Source organism: Mastigoproctus giganteus, chromosome 5, assembly GCF_048544385.1.
Source record: "Mastigoproctus giganteus isolate SK-2022 chromosome 5, ASM4854438v1, whole genome shotgun sequence".
In the NCBI taxonomy this organism is placed as follows: Eukaryota; Metazoa; Arthropoda; class Arachnida; order Uropygi; family Thelyphonidae; genus Mastigoproctus; species Mastigoproctus giganteus.
In genome coordinates this window covers 92,630,386-92,646,427 of record NC_143579.1, presented here as the reverse complement: position 1 = coordinate 92,646,427, position 16,042 = coordinate 92,630,386, and the positions used below count along the sequence as shown (strand labels likewise).

General features: G+C 34.2%; 1 protein-coding gene across 1 annotated transcript in view; it reads left to right on the top strand.

Annotated features, from left to right (window-relative positions):
- l(2)k09022 (HEAT repeat containing 1 homolog l(2)k09022) overlaps positions 1-16,042 on the top strand; it is a 447,482-nt gene that overhangs the window by 179,405 nt on the left and 252,035 nt on the right. Inside the window, exon 18 of the mRNA XM_090374601.1 lies at positions 4,824-4,992. Within this exon, the coding sequence (XP_090230727.1) occupies positions 4,824-4,992 (169 nt within the window). The remainder of the gene's footprint in view (positions 1-4,823; positions 4,993-16,042) is intronic.

Genomic DNA, 16,042 nt, shown 5'->3' with positions numbered 1-16,042 from the left:
ACAGCCGACCAAGCTAGCCGAGTGGGTAAAGTGCCTGCCTGGCAACCCAAAGATCGCGGGTTTGAATCCCACCTCGGGCTTGGATCAGAGTAGTGCAAAAACCTTGGGAGGTGCATTATGGCCACAGAAGCCGATGCGCCAACAACTAACAAAAATCCCTAAACAATCCTGTACATTGTCATTTCTGTCTGTAGCTTTGTTATTTCATAGTATGCTCACATGATGAATGCATTTATTTTGATGCTCCACTTCAAGTATTGCCTCCTCCTTCCTTCCTTCCTGGGTGGTCACTAGTGCAGTTATGCAGAAAGCACTTCCAGATGGTTGGGCTTGCCCTTCGGTTGTGGTTGCCATACTGGAGACAGAACCACTCTTTCCACTGTTTTCTGCAGGAGACTGTCTTGGACTTTTTCGAACTGCTCTCTCTCTGCCTAACCAAATGCGAGTGACTTTATCCTGCACCACACTTGATGCAGTATGTTCAATATTTCTCCTTCTCATCTTCATCTGGCTATGGAGGCAAACTTGTTTTTGCATCCAATGTATGGTAGTTATGAGAGCAACAACATGAGATGGTGCGATCTCTGCCTCAGCCATCACTTTGATCTTGGGGAAGGAAGGAAGGAAGGTAGGTCCGATGAATGGACTTTCACAATTTTCCCCCTTCACTTGCACCCCCCCCCCCCCCCCAACAGTGGAATTCAAACCAGCATCCATGATATTGGCGGGCTGGCTTCATAACCATTGGGCTAATTGTGCCCTTTTATTATTATTGGTTTTTTTTTTTTTTTTTTTTTTTGTTTTATATTTTATTTTATTTTTTGCTTTGTGTATTCAGTTTTATCCATCTGTTGTTTCATTCATTATCGTTGTTGTTATTTTATTTTATTTATTGTTATTTATTTATATATATATATTTTTTTGCCTTGTGTATTAAATTTTATCCATCTGTTGTTTCATTCAGATTTTTTGCAGAAATTTTGAATAGGAAATAGTTCTTACTATTTAACAAAGTTCTTGATTTTTCTTGAGTATATGTAGTGGTTATTTGGTTATACAGTTTGAAGGTTTATTGTCCACAAAATAGAATTAAAGTAATTAGAATTTCTAATACCTTATTACAGTAGAATGTCAAAATAAGGGCACCATAAATTACCGGAACATTGAGATCGGATGTTTACGGTACAGCACAGATGTTTTGCAGTGCTGGAAAAATAAAATGGCAAATCGCATGATTACTGTATTGTTTACGTACTCCATTTTGGAAGTGAATTCTGTACTGATATCAAGGATTATACCTCTGCCATTTATTTTAAATTAAAAACCCCTCACTGCGGTTCCTAAAGTTAATAAACCTCATACAGAGAAGAAAAGAAAAGAAGAACAACATTAAAGCTTAAGTGACAAATGATATAATCCAAACTATTACATTAGGGTCACCCGAAAGTTAATTCATATACCCATGTGTATTATGTCTATAAATTGTGTGTGCTCTCCCTGGCCAATTTGCCTGTTTTGCTGGACGAAAATCCCTAGTTTATGGGGGGAAAACATTGCTATCTATGCCAGAGACAGACTACCGCATGGAATGAAAAAGGCCCATAAAAGTTCCTCGTGCCATTGACAGGATTTGAACCGAGTCCTTTTCCACCTGGTGTAAGGAGGACAGTGACAATACCACTGTGCTACCACACAGATTTGATATAATAAAGAAAATAGAATGGGGCATAAGCAGACGTGTATTAATGGCAGAATATAACATTGGATCGTCAACATGTTTATGTTTTTTATGTACACTTAATAAAATTGCATTCTTAATCTCTTTGTTATTTAGCCTCATTATTTCTGCATTAAGTGTATTAAAAATAAAACTTTCAAGATAACGGAAAAATTGAAATAATGGCACCTTGAATCCCCGAAGGTGCTGTTATTCTGAAAGTCTACTATATATGGATGAATATAACATACTTAGTGTGGAATATTATTTGTATTTAGTTTATGGATAGCAATGTTGAACTTTTTTTAACATTTATACAATATGTAAAAATACACTGTATATCCAAAAGTATTTGGACACTTCTATACAACTATTATATACTGCGTCAGAAGTCTGCTGCATGCTTATTGCCTCAATTACCAGTATAAATCTTACAGATTTTCCTGCAGCAGTAGTACATATAAGCTACTGTGGTTGTGGATTGGAATTTACAAGGAATGAGGAGTTGTTGTTGTTGGGCATTATATCAATAACTTTTATAAGAATGAAACTGTGGCTTGCCTGAATCCCTTCCCAAAACCCACTGTGGTGTATGTTATTGAAAGGTAGAAAACTGTAAGTGATAACCTAATTAAAAAAAACAACAACGACAACCCTGGATGAACTGATAGCTGTGTAGATCAGATTCCATGAACCATAAAATTCAAGTCTCATGAATGCCATCTGCAGAAAACCTCATGAAAGAGACTCAAGAGGGTACTCGAATATTTTCCAGTATGTCAGCTACCAGTAAGGAGTATAGCTTTGTGTTCAATGGTAGGACAGCTGTGCATAAGACTAAGTTAACGAGTTGTTCAAAAGGTGGTTTAGATTATGTTTCGTTCCTGTGAATATCTGGGTTACCTTCTGTTGGAGCAAATAGTTTTGAATATGACATTGTGTGGAAGTAGACTGATAGTATGTGGTTGTTTCAGCTGATTCAGATTTTGGTACATTGGTGGAATTAGCACATAAAACCATGAAGCCCATGACATACTTGGTAGATAACAATTATTTGTTATCTACGATGTAGCAGTACTGTGGATGCTATTAGTACTGCCACTGTGCTGATATGGACTGTCAGTATCAGCACTCCATGTCATACAAGACTAATCTGTGGCTATATTGCTTTTACAAATTTTGATAATATCTATACCTCTTGTATAGTAGAAAGCAATTCACAACAAAATCATTTTACAAACTCACAATAATGAAACAATAAATACCTTACAGATAACTACTTAATTTTCACACTTTCATAATGGAAACTTGGTATGATTAGTTGGAAAGCTGTCATTTTTTGTACACAACCCCCTTCAACTGTTCAGATTCATGTTGTAACAAGGTTCTACTGATATTTTAGGCAAATTGCACAGTTTATCAAATAAAACATAGAGTGGTTTTAATGTCTTCTTAAATAAAGTGAAACAGTTAATGGAGGAAAATGAAGTTTTTATCCATAAATAAGATCATAAATATCATTGCATATTGAAGAATAAAAACCATCATAAAGTTGGTTCATGTTTTGGTAATAAGAAGTCATGGCTTTTTATTTTAAAATTAGTTTTAAATTTACAAAAATAATGAATGACATGCTGTTTTCATATATTTAAGTTGTATGTTCTTTTTTTCATGCAATATAGACACTTGAATTCAAATAATTAGCTTACAGTCAAACTTGGTTAAAGTGACCCCAGAAATAACAAAAGATTTGGTTATGATGTCACAGTTGAGGCAGTTAAAAAAAAATCCACATAAATTATGCCATTTTATCTTTGTTACAGCATCACTTCAAATTTTCATTTATTGTATAGTGCATGTGTGTATAGTGTGTATCATTTATTGTATAGTGCATGTGTGTATCATTTATTGTATAATGCATGTGCAATATCATATATACTCATTGAAAATTGAATATATTAATGTTATAATATGCATTTTCAAGAAACTCCCATAATCCACAATATATATGGCAACTCCGTAGCCAGGTGGGAAGGAGCAGCAGTGCGTATCACATGCTTCTTGATTAGACCGGGGTTCAAGCCCGTCACCATCAAATACGGAGGGTGCGGAAGGGTCAGGGAATGACCACCGCATATCCCGTAGCAATATGGCCTTAGTTGCTAATGCTCCAAATAAACAAACAACAAACAATATATATATATTAGGTTGTGTAAGTCATTCATTGTCTGTTGGAGTATTTTGAAATACAACACCGACAGACAATGAATGGCACTTTGCTGTGTAGTATGTCTCAGATTTTATAAACTGTACAAAGCCAAGATCACGTAATAAGTTTGATATTAGCTCTGTACAGTTTATTGTTGCTTGTAATAACATAGGTAGGACATTCATTATATATATATATATATAAAAAAAAGTAGTTAGGATGGACTTTTCTGCATACTGCCGGTTTGTGAAATCATCATGCATCACCAAAGAAATTCTGTATCCAAACATCTGTGCAAAATTGTTATTCATTGCATTCTGGAACACTGCTTGGAGGGGGAAACAAACTGAAATGTGCAACATCCTGATTCTTGCACGCAAGTCTATATTTACACCTGACCAATATGCTATAGTCAACTCAAAAGAAATTATGAAACAGATTGTTATTAATGGGAAGGGAGGTGAGAGAGAAATCAGAAGTACTTATGACGTTGTGAGTTTTTAGAAACCTTGAATTCGTCAGGTAATGATAACTAAAAAAAAAGTAGAAATCGTCATTGTTCCTCTTTCCCTCCACTTGTTGAAAGGAACAATAGAACTTAAAAATAGACCGCTGGAAACATGAACTGGAAGAGTTTGAGAAAGTGAAATTTCAGCTTAGTTTAGTTATTAGATGAAGTGCTATTCCATAAACCTTCTGTAACTTTGTAAAGTAACAAAGATTAAAAGAAAAACAATTTTAAAATCCAAGCATGGATGATCAGTATACTGGATAATCCATGCACAGATAATTGAGAGTTTACTATTTATAAAAAGTGTTAATTTTATTTTTTATTGCCTAATATCTTTTCCCACCTGCATGCTTTTTTGTTTATTCATGTATATATTTATTTTTTAGTGTCACATGCAAACCATAAAAGAAAACCTTTGTTTTCTTTCATCTTTTCTTCCACTTGATATTGGAAGTCCCATTTCATCTGTTTTGCAAATTAGAGCTCTGGCTGTAATGGCAGCGATTTGTAAAAACACAAATGAATCCTTGGATTGGGTTTTTGAAGAATCACCTGGTAAGTTATATAAAGAATTTATAAAATATACTTTATTGTTGAAAGTTGACAGTTATCCAATTCTTTCCATAGTGAATAGCCCAGGGGAAATGTTTACAATTAAGTCTTCATTTAATATTTTTGAAGAAAATGCACTTCTAATTTTAAAAGTGACACAACATTAAACCCGCATTTTGGTAGTACTGTATTCAGAATTGTAACATTTAATAATATAAATGCTACTATCGGAGGCACCTCCGTAGCCAGGGAGGCGCCTCCGTAGCCAGGTGGGAAGGAGCAGCAGTGCGTAGCACGCGCTTCTTGATTAGACCGGGGTTCGAGCCCGTCACCACCAAATACGGAGGATGCGGAAAGGTCAAGGAATGACCATCGCATATCCCGGAGCAATATGGCCTTAGTTGCTAATGCTCCTAAAAAAAAAAAAAAACAAACAAACCGTAGCCAGGTGGGCAGGAGCAGCAGTGCGTAGCATACGCTTCTTGATCAGACCAGGGTTCGAGCCCGTGACCACCAAATACGGAGGATATGGAAAGGTCAGGAAATGATCACTGCATATCCCCGGATCAATATGGCCTTAGTTGCTAATGCTCCTAAAAACCAAATAACAACAACAGCTACTATCGGAATTGTGAAACTCAGATTTTATTTTTTAAGGTAAATATTTTTAGCCTTTCATAGGGACTGCAAAAGTGAGATGTTTGTATCGTCTGACTGCTGAGAGATTAATAGCAATCAAATTGAATAATTTACATCCATATGCAATAAAGTTGGGTTGCTCAATGAACATATTTTACTTAAAAAAAAAAAAAAAAAAAAAAAAACTTAACATATAACAGTCATGGATCTTAGGTTGCAGTACTGCCTCCATTATTTGCCCTGGTGTTGCACTACAAATAAACAACATTAACAGCACTTCTTGCAAAAAGAAAATGTAATGTATAATGTTATTTATTTACTTTGCAATACTATACTCTGATGACTGTTTTGGCAGTTTTGCTAAAAGACTTTTGTTTGAGAAAATAATACTACTCTATGTGTTTTTCTGTCTTTATTGGCTGGGGATACTATTGTCCATTCTGTGACAGTGACAGAGCTTGGACTTAAAGGTGGTTCTAAGAGCAAATTTGATAGCCACAGACCAGTTAGTCTGAATTCAGTAGTAGGGAAAATCTTAGAGGCAATGAATAAGAGTGTAATCCAAGGAAATTTAGATAGATATGGCATTTGGAATAACATACAACATGGTTTCGTTAAGGAAAATCATGTTTAACTAACTAATTAGACACAGTTACTGAAGCTGAGTATAGAGAACAATTTCAACATAGTTTATTTGGATTTTAGCCATGCTGGGTGTAGAGAACAATTTTGACATAGTTTATTTGGATTTTCTCATTTCTCATGAGAGGTTACTGTATAAGCTGAAACACATTGGGATTATTTAAAAAATTCTAAGATGGATTGCTGGGTGGTGGCTGCAGGGCAGAAAGCAGAGGGTTGTGATTAATGGATATTCTTCAGATTGGTGTAAAGTGAGAAATGGCATTCCCCAAGGATTGGTTATCGGACCATTGTCTTTATTCAAACATTTCAATTCAGTTTGAAGATCTTGCATCTTAGGTGATTTTCATAAATGACATTGGCTGTGGGATAGAAAGCTTGATGTCAAAATTTCCCCAAGGATTGGTTATCGGACCATTGTCTTTATTCAAACATTTCAATTCAGTTTGAAGATCTTGCACCGTAGGTAATTTTCATAAATGACATTGACTGTGGAATAGAAAGCTTGATGTCAAAATTTGCAGACAATGTACAAGATTGGTAGAGTCATTAATGATCAGTGCAAAGCAGTGCTACTTCAGGATGACTTGAACGGACTTCAGAAATGGTCAGAGAAGTGGTAGCTATGTTTCAATGTAGCTAAATGCACTTGGGGAATAGCAACTCCAAATAAATTATGCACTTGGTAGGTTCGAATTAAAAACAGTGGAGGAGAAAAGGGATCTGGGAGTTATAATGCTGTAGATATGAAATTTTCTGAGCAGTGCAGGCAGGCAGCCAAGAAAGCTCATGGTATCCTATCGATGATATCGAACATTAACCTGTGGAAATGTGGAAATCATAGGCAATTGTAAGACCGCATTTGGAATACTGTGTTCAAGTATGGAGATCTCATCTGAAAAGAAATTGACATTGGCTCCATTGAGCTGAAGGTGAATCCATGAATAATGTCATGTGAAAAGAAAAAATACAATTTAAGCTTAATAAAATCAGTTTTATTTTATTCAGTATTTTTGTTTACAATCAACAGTAAAGGTTTGTGGTAACTAAAGTAGGATACATAGTTGAAACAATTCAAACTATTAACATTGCGATTGAAGACCAAGTTGATACACGATTGACCACACGTAGTAATTTTGTAGGATCTGATGCGAGTTTAAGATCGAATGTTGATTCTACGAAGTCAGGGAATGAAGCAATTTCAGGTTTCTTAACGTCGGTGTCCAAACTAAAATTATTTGGATTCTTTGAAAGTTGAATTTCCTTACAACTTTAGGTATGTCTCCAAACTTTGGCATATAAATCACTAGTTGGATATTAAGAAAACTTTAATCTGCTCCAATGTTGAATTAGGTGAAATGTAAAATGTTACAAGTAAAGTCTTCTGTCCATTTATTTCAACTTCAGCTGCACAAATGTTGCCACCATTATCTGTACCAGTCATTTTCCTTAGCGAGTCTGCATCCACAGTAATGAGAATATGTGGCGTACATATTGTCGATTCGACTTTATTGTATATTGCAACACCACCAGATCGCATAGAAGGTCTTTTGAATTGTGTGATACGTTTGTATCCTTGAACATCAACATTTTCATCGATTTCAAGCCATTTTTCATTTAATGCCAAGATATTCGATTCCATTAGAATTGGATCAGCTGCAATGTCTTCGCTATGAAGTTTCAAACTCTGTGTATTCAACAATACCATTCTGAAACTCGATGAAGCAACTTGATCCCAAAATTGTAATGCTGTTGTAGAGAGTGTTTCCAAACCAATCTTTATTCAAATGTTTCAGTTCAGTTTGAAGATCTTGCATCTTAGGTCCTTTACATCTGAGTTGTGCATTAACGAGTTGTTCAACTCTCGAAAACTATAAACCCAATTTGAAATCTAGTTATATTATTATCCTTGTATAGCTCTCAAAGGGCAACAATTTTGTTGCTTACTGTTTTTGTCTAACATTTATAGTTTTCAAGATATTGTGAAAACAAACTTGAAAATGCTCAAATTTTTCAACTCTCTTAAATTTGCATCGCTATTACTTGGGAACCATAAGAGCTACATCAAAAATATTTATAGATTTAAAAACTACTTTTCCTACTGAACAATTTTGTTTGTTACTGTTTATATCTATCTATCATAGTTTAGAAGTTATTGAGAGTGAAAGTAACCAAGGTGCAAATGACCAAAATGTGAACTTTTTAGTTTTTTTCGAAAAAAATATTAAATATTAAAATTTCTAATTTTTTCTTGCATATTCGTTGACAGCATTATAATCTGACAAAATAAGTATAAATTGTTTATACTATTGTCTATTAGTTTTCGAGATATAACAGCAGTTAGATGTTTTGCTTTTCGTGACAGCCTGAGCGCCGTAGCATAGAAGTTTCATTTAATGCATTTTTCATTTAATACAACTCATCAAAAGACATTGAGCTTCTTGAAAGGGTCCAAACATAGTCTACCACATGGTGAGATCGGCAGAATGGCGACCATTATGTGGACTACAGAGCTTGGCAACCAGGTACCTCAGAGGTAACCTTATTGAGGTTTATAAGGCTCTGAGAGGTGTTAGTAAGATGAATGAATGAAGGCAGAATTTCACTTTTATAGAGAATTCCAGAAGTCAGGGGCATAAATTCAAGTTACAGGGGAAGAGGTTTAGACTAGATTGTAGGAAGTTTTCTTTTAGCCAGTTGTTGATTGCTGGAAGAAATTGTCTTCGCAGATAGTCGAACCTGACAGTTTGAATAAATTCAAAGGTTAACCCTGGATAATTATCTATTTGAGGAGGGAAGCAAATAATTTGTATCTATCCCCCCCGGCCAGTACAACAAAAGCCTGTGGCACAGTATGGCGATTACTGTAAATGTCAGGGATCTTTATGAGATGCAAGCCCTGCTAGATGATAGTCCTGCGAGGATCTTTATAAAATCCTTGCAGGACTATCTTGTCCTTTAATCTGTTTTTGCTACCAGCAGGATTTAAACTGCATAGATAAGGCAATGGTCTTAATTCTCAGAACAAACTTGCCTTTTCAGCAACTTGCTTGGTATTCACCACTTTCAAATAGATTGCCTCTCCAAAAGGTTAATTGGCAAATTGTTTAAAAGATCAGACTGCTGCGACAGCCTTTTTAATTGCCAATTGGCCCCTTAGATAACAGGTAGTCTCTAGTGACAACACACTTACAAAACAATAAAGAAATTGTTCAGTGTGAGCTGCTATGCTGTATACAAAGTCATTTTTAAAAGTTGTAATATAGCTAAAACTGGCTGTGTAAATTAGTGTAATACCTGTACAACTCATTAAGGCAAATGCGTTCTGATGTGAGAATTAAGACTGTTGAATTATCCGTGCAGTTTAAATCCTGCTGGCCACAAGAACAGATGAAAGGATAAGATAGGCATTATAAATGTTATAAATGTTTACAGATATAAATAAGTTCAGTTGTTTGTGCTTAATATTTATTGTTAATCAGTAAATATTAAGGCACCTTCTCAATCCTGAGGGTGCCAGATTTTATAAAGTTTATTGTATATTTAAATAGTTTGGCTTACTGATGAATATTGTGATGTTTCACTATTTACTTTTTTGTATTTTATATTAATTTTGGTAGTTTTATGCCTATCTGATTTTTCTGATTCATGGGTTATTATGCTATGTTCCATTTTTATATTATTTCCACCTTTGCTGTTATTATTATTATTTCTTACATATGGAATGTTTTTAATGTATGAGGTGTGATCAGAAAGTTCAGAGACCAAACTAATATTTGGGAAATGATGAAGCTTACCAGCTGTTTGGATTTGTCCTTCAAAGCAGCCTTGACACTGTACACAGATTCCAACATTTCTTTCAAACGGCATAGCTTCTACTGGAATTGGTAATTATTCCAATGTCACATTCTAAATAATTTCCCCAGTCATTGCAAATTTGTGATCTTTCAAGGGACTTTTAACCTTGGGGTAGGGAGGAGGCATCAGGAGCTAAATCTGAGGAGTATGGTAGATGTGAGACTACAAGTGATGGAGCAAGAATTCTGGAGTGGAAAGTGCTGAATGTGCAGGCTGCATGTGCCAATTCCCTGAAGCTCACTTTTCTGGCTGTTTTTTTTTTTTCCCAAACAGCATTGCACAATTGCTGTAGAACTGTTTTGTGGTATTTCTGGTTTATTTTTCGACCATGCCAAACAAATCATAATGAACAGTGCCCTGTAAATCAAAAAATACAATAAGCATGATCTTCACAATTGATCTAGATTGCCTTGCATTTTTGGGCTTTGAAAAGGATGTTGCCGTCTATTGAGAGGACCGGGCATAGCCATAGTTGTGATTCTTCACCAGTAATGATTGAAGAAAAAAGTGTAGATCAGCAGCACGCTGACAAAATTCTAACCCTGGAGAACTCACCATTTTCTGCGATAATTGGTTAGAATGTGAGACACAAACTTTGCTGAACCACGTCCCACTCCCATATCTTGTGATAAACTTGAATGACATAACCCAATCAAAAATATCAGTTTCACAAGCAACTTTATGGATATTGAACATCGTTCACTCCCACAAGCAATTGAATCATTGCCTTTGAACCTTTGCCTTTGAACAATGCCTTTGAACAATGCCTAACATCTTCTCTGAATGTGGTTTTTAATATTTCATGTCTGTTGCACTTCCCCCTAATTGAAACAAAATTTGTTGAAAATTGAATGATCAGTAGAATCATTCATTTTAATATCAACAAAACATACAAAATATCTTCTTTTGAACTATGCTGTGCTAATAATGAATCGAAATGACTGAAGATAAATGGGTTATTCATGCATTAGTGTATCTAAATGAGTCACCAGATATGTTGTAACAAGTCATAACTCCCTACTCCACATGAAATTTAAAATATGTCAACACTAAACTTTTCAATCACACTTCATATATATGTGTTTATGTATGTATGTTGAATAAATAAGTCGTTGAATTAATAAGTCAGTTAAGTGTGAAGTGTAAAGGGTTGAATTAATAAGTCAGTTAAGTGTGAAGCGTAAAGTAAAATGCCAAAAGCTAATAGGAAAAGGATAGCAGAAATATGAGAAATTGTAGGTATGAAAACGAAAGAAAAAATGTGAATATCCTATATGTTATAATGAAGTGAGTAAAATTATAGGCTGAATTGTAAAGCTATTTAGAGAGGAGTAACCTGTAAAGTCAAAATGATTAAATTAATAAAAGTAATAGTAGCCGGTATCAGATATGGGTCAACAAATTTGGCTATAAATCGAAAAAAGGGGGTTAGAGCAAATATGCAATTAAATCTGATGTTAGTAAAAGTAAATATTGATACATGATCAGGTATTTCATCAGGGGACTACGTCTGATTGTGCATCAAGGACTGCATTCTATACTTCTCCATATCTGTGGAAGAGAAGAAATTTTAAGAATAAACTAAGTGGGATCAAAAGTGGAAAGCAGTATAACTCTCAGAAACTATGGACAAGGTAGTCCCAATGAAGTGTATGTTGTATAAAATAAATTAAGGTGAATTAAAGTAGAAATAAAAATTAAAAACTAGGTGTTTACAATGTAAAAAAAAATAATAATAATAGAGAATAAGATTCAGGTAGAAAATGCAGATAGAAGTTTGGTGAATATACTTTAGTAGAATTTAGTAGAATATGTAAATAGACTTTGGAGCAGGCAAATGGCTAGGGAGTGAATCGAGGATAGGGAAGGGATAAAAGTATATCTAAATAAATAAAGGCGAAAATAGCGAGAGAGAGATTAAGGATAGTAGGAACGTTCGTATTACCCTCGTATTGCACTAATGGCTTTACGAATGGAAGAAAGTAGAAGTAGAAAGGCATAAAGTTATTAAAAGTACAGGGTTGGCTGGGATCGTAAAGCCCAACATTTTTAGTAAGGACCATGACTATGTAAGTGTTAGTAAGAAAAAGAGACTAACACCAAATGCTTGTGTTGTAGGAAGTCGAAAAAGGCTGGAAACAAAAACTGAAAGCATTGTGTGTGTGTGTGTGTGTGTGTGTGTGTGTGTGTGTGTGTGTGTGTGTGTGTGTGTAAAAGTTGAATGAATATTAAATTACATTAAGTATGCATAAATGGATGTGAAAGTTACACAAGGTGCCGGTAACTATAAGGGTGAGGAAAGTAGAAAAAGAAGAGTAGTAAATTAGTGAAAAGTGAAAGAATTAAATCCTAGAAAGAATATTAATATCCTAGAGGTTATGGTGAATTAAGTAAATTATGGGCTGAATTGCCAAGCCAATATAAAGTGGAGGAACTGTAAAGTAAAATTAGTATAATAAAATGCATATAAAAATGAAAATAAAAATAAAATGAAAATGGTATAGTTGTCATCAGATATGGGAGAACATTTTTAGTAAATGGTCTAATATAGGTAATGCAAAAAATGCTTGATCTGATGTTAGCTGAAATAAATATTGATACATGACCATGTATTTCATCAGGGGGACTACACCTGACCATGTATCAGGAGCTGTGTTTTCGTACTTGTCCATAGTAGTAGAAGAAATGTGAAAGGCCAAAAATGAATGAAATGAAATTAGCACTTTCTAATACAGTATGGACAAGTTAATCCCAATGCAGTGAGATTTATTTAAGTAAAAATAAGTATCGAGTTGGGATAAAAATGGTTAATATCAATATGTTTAATATAAATATGTGGAATTTAGTGTAGGATTTAATTTTGTATAGATAAGAAATCAATGTATTTTAAAAATAGATTTGGAACAAGCAAATAGTATAAGGGTAAGGTATTAAATTGAGGATGGGGAATGGAAAAGGGAGTATTTTAAATAAATAAAGATAAAAAAATAGCAATGGAAGTAGGATAGTAGGAATGTTCATTTCACCTTCGTATTACACTAATAGTTTAACGAACAGGAAGAACTTTAGAATTAGCCAGCAGAAAGATAAAAAAAAAAAAAAAAGCATAGAAAAAGTTATTAAATAACACTAAGCTTACTGGGGTTGTGAAGACTAACCTAAGGGCTCTGGCATTTGTAAGTGTTAGTATAAAAGGGAGCTAATACCAAATGCTTGTATTGAAAGGGAAAATATGTGTCAAGACATGCCGAGAAACGATTCTAAAACAAAACCAAGAGTATGATAAAACAGTGAAAGTATATGATACCTGGAGTATTTCAAGAAATGCAAAGAGAAAATGAGCTGGCGGGAAAAATAAAGGTGAACAGTTTAACGAAGAGGAAGAACTTTAGAATTAGCCAGCAGAAAGATAAAAAAAAAAAAGCTTTTTTTTTTTATCTTTCTGAAATGCACAAATTCAGTAGAGTAGATGAATTGAACTGAAATGCACAAATTCAGTAAAGTAGATGAATGCATGCAGGCTTAAACCAAATGAGCAATATATCTACACGAGAAAGCAATTTACAGCAGCAAAGCAGAATTCAAAATTTGTAGTAAGCTGTTAAGAAATTCAAAATGGCTTTACAGTGAACACTTATACAAAATTAAACATTACCGTTAATATATAAAGAATTATATGGTGGCAAAAAACATATACACGTAGGCCAAATGATGGGGCTACGTTATAATAAGCTGAAAAGTAAATGTATCAGAGTATGGTAAATAAGAATCATCAAATATTTTGAGAAATAAATAAATTAATAATTATGATCTATCCAAATTTGCATGAAAGTGCATCCAAGGGAAAACAAAAAAAAAAAAAAAAACTGGTTTAAATCCAACGAAATAAGTAACATGGTGACTTAAGATCCAAAGGTGAAGGCGCCCTCCATAGCCAGGTGGAAAGGAGCAGCAGTGCGTAGCACACGCTTCTTGATTAGACCGGGGTTCGAGCCCATCACCACCAAATACGGAGGATGCAGAAAGGTCAGGGAATGACCACCGCATATCCCCGAGCAATACGGCCTTAGTTGCTAATGCTCCTAAAAACAAAATAACAAACAAACAACATCCAAAGGTGATGCATTTTATGGATCTGATTATAAAAGAACACGACATAAAGGAACATGAAATAAAATGCAAAAGGTCTATGTATATGAAACATTTATAGTACAGGAAATAATTCCATAATACTAGATAAATTCACTGGTAGTATCAAGTATGAATTTACTGTGGAAATAGTAGTAAATGAAACCAAGGAAAAAGAATCAGTTAACATTATATCGAATTATGAAGTGATATAAGTAACATGCTGACTAAAGATGAAATAAGTCCATGAATATGCAACAATTCCAAGGAAACATTTAAGGTATAGAAGAACAGGAAATAATTCCATGTATATAAAACTAAATGGATCCACAGGTAGTATCACGTGTAAATTTACTATGGAAATAATAGTAAATCCAACCAAGAAAAATAATCAGTTGACTTTATATCCAAAAATGTAGTGATATCATTTCAGGGATATAAGTAACATGGTGAATAAAGATCCAAAAGTGGTGTAATTATGGGTCCAATTATAAAAGAACAGGCAATAGGTCCATGTAAATGAAATAATTCCAAGGAACTAACTACAGTATATAAAAACAGGAAATAATTCCATGTATATCAAATTGATATATCTACATGTAGTATATTGGGCGTGGATTCACTGTGGAAAGAAAGAATAGTAAATGTATCTCAGGATAAAGAACCAGTTGACAAATCCATCGGTAGTGTAGTTAAAAATCCAATTATAAAAGAACAGGAAACAAGTTTATGGACATCAAACAGTTAAGTGGTATAGACCAGTTTCATAATGATTGGGTTTTTTTTTTTTTTTTTTTTGTTATTTGTTGGCGCATCGGGTTCTGTGGCCATAATGCACCTCCCAAAGTTTTTGCATTTTACTCTGATCCAAGCCCGAGGCAGGATTCAAATCCGCAACTTTTGGGTTGCCAGGCAGGCACTTTACCCACCTGGCTAGCCCAGTCGGCTCCTTGTAAGGTAGATCCATAACTTCGTTAGTTGTAATTTCTTGTTTATATCTGAATTTGTATAACATACATAATAATACGGGCCATGTTGGTTCACATGTACTCAACTTCAAGAACATTGTAGATTTTCCTAATTGACAAATCATGGCAAACACATCTCATTTTTGTTGACCAATAATATGCTGAATTGGGAATTGATTTTAGAAATGCCAAGTTAGACTCTAATGACTTGTTTATAAATTCTTTGAGTTCCAATATAGAATGAGTAATGTTAGCTGTTATTCCTTCTGATTTAAATGCAATTTGTAAATTTCTGCTGTACGCATTTGCATAGTTTTCATTGTCATATATAGCAAATGTTGGGGAGTTACTCCCCTATGATCAGATCTACGAATTTCACTCGATGCCATCATAAAGGGAGTAATTTTCGATCCATTTTTAAATTTTTGTGCATGTCCCAAATATATAGGTGGAAAAGAAAGTTCTTTTGCATGTATATCAAATATGAAACTTGCTGGAGATGATTTCTGACCTGGTGCTATACATAAATATTTATCTTCAGACCATAATAATGTTTGTTGTTGAATTAACAATAGTTCATCATCATCATTGTTGACAGGTTCTACAATTTCATCTGAATGTTCCTGTTCACTATCGTCATTCGTCCCCAAGAAATTATCATTCACTTTATGCTGTAGAATTTATACAAAGGCGAATTTATCAAATACTGTAACCATATTTTCACTATTTTCTTCTGCACACATCCTTGTAGATATAATGGTTTACGTATGAGTCTGTTTTATATGTACATTAACGGCATAATCATCATCTAATTCTCT